Raw genomic sequence first — 6154 nt, 5'->3', positions numbered from 1 at the left:
AGAACATGATTTGATCTTTGAGAGAAGCTAAACCCTAATTGTGGGTTGATTGCTAAGGAGAGAGATAGTCAGGCTTATTTCTAAGTGCTTGAGCCAAAATATTTTGAAATATGATGGGCAAATTTTGAGGTATGATAGCTCCCAAAGCATTTGTTGTACAATCTCTTTAATCAGCAAAATCCTGCATAATCTGCTGAAGTAAATACTTGGGGTTGGTCTTCTAGAGAAGAGAGCAAAAATAAATTGCTTCCTTATGATCTCTCATCTACAAACTTATTGTAAATGCTTTTATGATTGGACCTGAGACAAACCTCGAGTATCTTTGGATACTTTAATCGACACAATCCTCCATGTATCACACCATATGATGCATCATCAAAGGATACACCCAAATTTTTCCATCAGATGCAGCAGAATAAACAAAAAAACTCCTTCACCAAGCTTCAGGAACAACATGAGTCACTGCTCTCCTGACACCCTCAAGGCAAGGTCACCAAACACCTTGTCACGAATAGTCCACCCTCCACTTCTAGGGACAATTCTTAAACATATGAACTGACCAAGTCCATGCAACTTTTCAGCACAACTATCTTTCTTGAACATGAACTAGAAAGTATCTTCCCAGAGATCTCACCTGAAAAACGAACATGATGACTGCTCTGATACCAATTGAAATTATGGTACAGCAGACTCAGATGTCCTATGAGGATGTTGAGACATCTGATTTGACATTGATAACACATGCAAGAAAATAACACTACTAAAAAGAAAAGAAAAACATACAAAATTGTTTACTCAGTTCGGTTTAACTATCTACTCTGGGGGCATACCAAGCCAGGAATGAGATCCACTATCTGTAGTATCAATTCAAAGTTAAACTCTCCCATTTACAACTTCTCGCGTAATCCCTAACCAATGCAATCTCTACCTAGGTTCTCCCTAGATATGAGAAATCACCATCCCACATCCAAAAATCGCAATGGTGTTGTACAATTTCTAGTCCCATGAGCTGTACCAACGGCCTAGTTTCCACAGTCTTGTATCCATAGAATAAAAGACACACTTCCATGATGAGGAAACACACTCGTATGTCGAGCAGGAAGCCGCACTTCCCTCCATACTCAGCCTTGACTCTAGACTAAGAATACCAACTTGGAGTTGCTTAAAAGCTTCCTCCAAGAACAATACTCAACTCATTACCTAAAGGATTTTGAGTGAGAACAAGGTTACCGTCCCACAAACCGGGTGGTTTCACCAACCAACACAACCCTTATAATTTTACATATTGGTTTCCCTATTAAACCTAGGATTCAAAGCTTCTATTCATAACCTATTTCCAACTAGACTTGGGCTTCTAATTACAGTTTCATTAGCTGTTACAAATCTCCAAAAGATTCTCCTACAAAATAGGTCTTCAATCAAATCTTCCTAATAAATCTCCAAAATTAGAAGGTCTTCAATCAAACATATTTCGATTTAATTCTTCTAGATTCTTCTTTGCGCCACATATGATTGCATAATATTGGTTAGTAATATTCTGCAGCTGTCAATTACTTGAGTCTGAAGTAACTGAAAGATAAGCCCTGGCGCGATGTCGAATGGAACATGTTTCAACATCTTCTTTGACATGTTGCTTCCAGCCAATTAAAATCAGCATTAAGTAGTAATGTAAGAGACTAATATAACTGGATCATTCATCTTTTGTAATGAAAATGGTTTATATATTATATAAATATGTTTATTGACAATTTGATCTTTAACAAAATGCAATAAGTATTTTTTTTATTCAAGAAAAGAAAGACGAGTATTTAAAGATGTAACATTAAACTTAATGTTGACAATAATCGAAGCCATGTCCTTGTTTATCATCAAGAATGAAAACATTGTAGATGAATGTGATTGGGGGATAGTCACGGTAGAATGCAGTGATTGACTCTGGGATCCAACCGTCTGATCCAACCCTAGCTACATACAATTTGCAAATTTGGCCGATACAATCTCCGAATACCTCAAAATTAAGCGTCTTGCACCGCTCGAACGTATGAATATCTAGATTATCCTTATTTAATATTGTGAGCTGCAATTATATAAAATATATATTATCAAATCAATTCATTCCATGATTCCATTCAAAAGAAAAAAGGTAAAATAAAACACTATTTTCATACTAATTATAATTTATTTTTAGAATATATCATGCTGCCCATTTATGGTCCGAATCGATCCACTATCAACATCTTTATGTTTTTGAAAAAAAATAATAATATTTGTAAAAAAAAAATTAATTTTTTATCTAGTTAAAAAGATATTTATAAACATTTTTTTAAATAGGTAAATTTCATAATTAGATACTTTTAGGTGTGATTGATGGTGAAGAGATAGTAAAAAAAAAAAAAGAGAAAAATAGAAAAGAAAAGTATAAGAGAGAAAAAGAAGATTTGAGTTAATGTAAGGTATACGTGAAAATAAAGAGAAAGAGATAGGAATAAAAAATGTTATTCATTTTAAATGTATAAAAATATTGAATTAATATACAATAGGGACATAAATATAAAATTAATAACTATAAAAACACTTTTTAGATCTTTCTTCTGTCTTTTGAAGAATTTAAAAAATAGTTGTTCTCACTCTTCTTCTTTTTCTTATTTTTCTCTATCTCTATTCTTAATCAATCCAGAGAAATTCTCTCCCTTTTTTCTACTTCTCTTTCACCTCATCATCTCTTCCTTATTTCTCTTAAACCAATCACATCCTTAACTAAAAAATTTAAAATATTAGTTTGTAAATTATAAATTTGATTCAATTGAAAGAATATAACTCGAATTTAATTAATATTTAGGGGAGGAATGATAAACTTACACTATATCTTACAATTACACCGTATAAAATACGGTTTCATTCATTTTATAATATTTAATAATTATTCTTCACCTTTTCCAATGCAAAAAGTACACATATTTGCTGTATTTTATATGGTGTAGATACAAAGTGTAATATTATAGTGTAAGAATAGCAGCCCTAATATTTAGGGTTGTCGTACGAAACCATACAAAACCATAATATACCATATAAAAATACAATGAGAGGAGAATTGTCTTGCCACCCTTTTCCTTTCACTTGACAACTCACATTTATTTCACTTTTACCATAATACCCTCGCATAACATTTACTATTTGAATTGTTATTTTTTTGGAAGGTGTTAAAAAACTTTGGACTTTTATTGTATTTTTAAAGTTTTTATCGAATATTTTCAAATAAGCGTCTTTCTAATAAATTTTTCCATTTATATCTGCAGCGTTAAATTTATATAGGATTTTTCACAAAATGTATACTTTTTATTGGCATTTTTTAAATGTCAGGTAAAAATCAATTTTTTGCATGCATGTTTATCAACATTTTTTGAAAAATATGATATCCTACAATGCATACATGCATCCCGACAATTTCAAAAAATGCCCTCAAAATACATGCATGATACCACATTTTTTGTAAACGCGTGTAAATACATGATCATTTTCAGTTTTTTTTTTTTTTTATAAAAATCGATAGTTCATTTTTTTTGGGTTGTATATATTTTGTTTTATTTTTGATTTTTTAAGAAAATTGTTATATTTGTCACATATCGAATTTTAAATTTTTTTTGATAAAAATGCATACCGAATTTTTAAAATGGCATACTAGATTTTTTGATTGTAAGAGGGGTGTTTTCGACAAGTTATTAATGAAAAAATTGAAAAAAATATTTTTAATAGTAAGAAAATTAAACCTACAAGATAAAACTTAAAAGGTATCACAAGATAATTCCTATAGACTATAAGAAACTGTTGGCCCATTAGTCCATAATAGATATATCAGGCTAAATATTGAAAAAAATGAAATAAAATAATGTGCAGTCTAATAATTAATCTAACTAATTAAAAATAAAATTAATAGATAAATAAATTAAATGTCATGAAAATAAATTAAAAAAAACCTCATTTCCAACAGCATCTCCAAATAAAATAGTGATTATATCTGCTGAGTTTGCTGGAGAATTGCAACTTGTCTTTACTGAGATCATGTAAGTGCAGGGTTTCACCAGTTTAGTCATATTAATCTAAAACATAGATAAATTTAAAATTTTATTTAACATATAATACATGTAGTTAAGAAAGGCTGTTGAATATGTTTTTCTAAATAATTAATAATAATAATAATAATTGGTTAAGAATAGAAGATTTATTTACTTGTTGTTGAGTAAGGTTAAACGCAGAAGATTGATTCATATGTGGTTGGAGTCGAGTGATAATTGTTGGTGATGCATGTGAGAAGACAATAATGATGGAGAATGTGATCATTAAGGTAAGAGATTTCATGGTTTGGTTGGTTACTATTGTAACTTTTCTTTTTTTGCTTTTGAAATGAAAAATTTCTTAGTGTAGATACTCTAAATTTATATTAATTATTACATTATAAAGAGCCAATATTTAACTACACTATATATTGTTAAGAAAACTACACCATTATGAAATGCTAACAATACACTATTTTAATATTTTATTATAATACAATAAAATTTAACATATCATATTAGATTATGTGAGTTATATCTTCTAAAAATCTAATGGCTTTATTCAATAAAAAATCTATATCGATTTCATGGAGGAAGGAACCAAAGGGTGTGTTATTATTTAAGTATGCAGACAAAACAAGTACCACCATAAACTCACATATATAAAGTTAAAGAATATGAGTTCGAATAGAAACTAAAAAAAGTAGTAAGGTTAACGTTAATAGTATTGTGATGATTAAAGTAAACCTTACATATTTGTTTTTGTAAAATGTTAGTTATATATTCTCGAAGGGCTGGCTGGTGAGAGACCTCAAAAGATATATGATAAAAGAGTTAGATGAGTGTAAGTTGTTCATACATGTTCAACACTTAAAAGTAACATTTAGTTGTATTCCTCACAATATATTAATGTAAATAAGTTGTTAATACTTTAAATCAATAAATTATATATATATATATATATATATATATATATATATATATATATATATATATATATATATATATATATATATATATATATATATATATATATATATATATATATATATATATATATATATATATATATATATATATATATATATATATATATATATTCTGTCTCAAAAGACTCAAATTGAATAAATTAGAGTATGCATATAGAAAATGCACGTATTTAATTAGGTTCATAGTGATATTTTTATTTTTAATAGATAATTAATAATTGGAATAAAAAATTAAGTAAAACATCAAAATACATAAGAGAAATCATGTGTATGTAGAAGGTAAAGGTGACCTGTAACTAAGGTTTCGTCACCATTTTAAACCATTTTAAAGAGAGTGTATAAAGAGAGTGTACGCATGCAAGAGACATTGGTAGAGGTTAGGGGTGGTAAGGCGACATGCTTGTCCCATTTAGGCCTTCACCGCAAAAACCAATAAAAAAATTATGTTAATAACTGCATCACAAAAGTCCCCAAAAAAAATAAAATTGTAACAACCACATATAATATATATGTAAAATAATATCATACATACATAGTGTTAATTGATATTGATTCAACCTAAGAACCTAAAGATATCATATATATATATATATATATATATATATATATATATATATATATATATATATATATATATATATATATAAAAGTCAAGAGTAAGTTAAAATAACTTACTCCACATCTTAACCATTAATTCTTTTCAATCTAATGGTTAAAAATAATAAGAAATATTTTTCTCTTTCCACATTTAATGACTTATTACTTTTAACCATTAGATTGAAAAAAATTAATGGTCAAGATGTGGAGTAATTTATTATAACTTACTCTTGGAGTCAATATAACTCTCCTCTCTCTCTCTCTCTCTCTCTCTATATATATATATATATATATATATATATATATATATATATATATATATATATATATATATATATATATATATATATATATATATATATATATATATATATATATATATATATATATATATATATATATATATATATATATAGAGAGAGAGAGAGAGCGTATCATATGAGAATGGCTTTTTTATATAAGAATGTGAGAATGAATCTGAACCATTGAATTTTAAAATAAATGGTAGAGATTATA

The 6154-nt window shown here is 27.6% G+C and overlaps 1 protein-coding gene across 2 annotated transcripts; it reads right to left on the bottom strand.

The window, feature by feature from the left end:
• Positions 1-1699: 1699 nt before the first annotated feature.
• Positions 1700-4455, bottom strand: LOC131642673 (embryo-specific protein ATS3B-like). Of its 2 annotated transcripts, none has more exons than XM_058912890.1 (3): positions 4228-4440; positions 3975-4097; positions 1700-2077 (listed from the first exon to the last, which is right to left on the bottom strand). In XM_058912890.1, exons 1-3 carry the CDS (start codon positions 4354-4356, stop codon positions 1829-1831), a joined length of 501 nt encoding a protein of 166 aa, XP_058768873.1. In that variant the 5' UTR covers positions 4357-4440; the 3' UTR covers positions 1700-1828. The 2 variants fall into 2 exon arrangements, with proteins under 2 accessions (XP_058768873.1, XP_058768875.1); XM_058912892.1 differs by lacking the exon at positions 1700-2077 and adding an exon at positions 2115-2757 and having other exon boundaries at positions 4228-4455.
• Positions 4456-6154: the final 1699 nt, after the last annotated feature.

Source organism: Vicia villosa, unplaced genomic scaffold (assembly GCF_029867415.1).
Source record: "Vicia villosa cultivar HV-30 ecotype Madison, WI unplaced genomic scaffold, Vvil1.0 ctg.005575F_1_1, whole genome shotgun sequence".
In the NCBI taxonomy this organism is placed as follows: domain Eukaryota; kingdom Viridiplantae; phylum Streptophyta; class Magnoliopsida; order Fabales; family Fabaceae; genus Vicia; species Vicia villosa.
The sequence above is the reverse complement of the archived record's forward strand: the minus strand, read 5'-3'. Positions and strand labels throughout refer to the sequence as shown.

Coding starts and splice junctions, on each gene's coding strand:
- LOC131642673 (XM_058912890.1), bottom strand. CDS start 4,356: ATGAAATCTCTTACCTTAATGATCACATTCTCCATCATTATTGTCTTC. Junction 4,098..4,227: donor TTAACCTTACTCAACAACAA/GTAAATAAATCT, acceptor TCTATGTTTTAG/ATTAATATGACTAAACTGGT. Junction 2,078..3,974: donor GAGATGCTGTTGGAAATGAG/GTTTTTTTTAAT, acceptor ATATAATTGCAG/CTCACAATATTAAATAAGGA.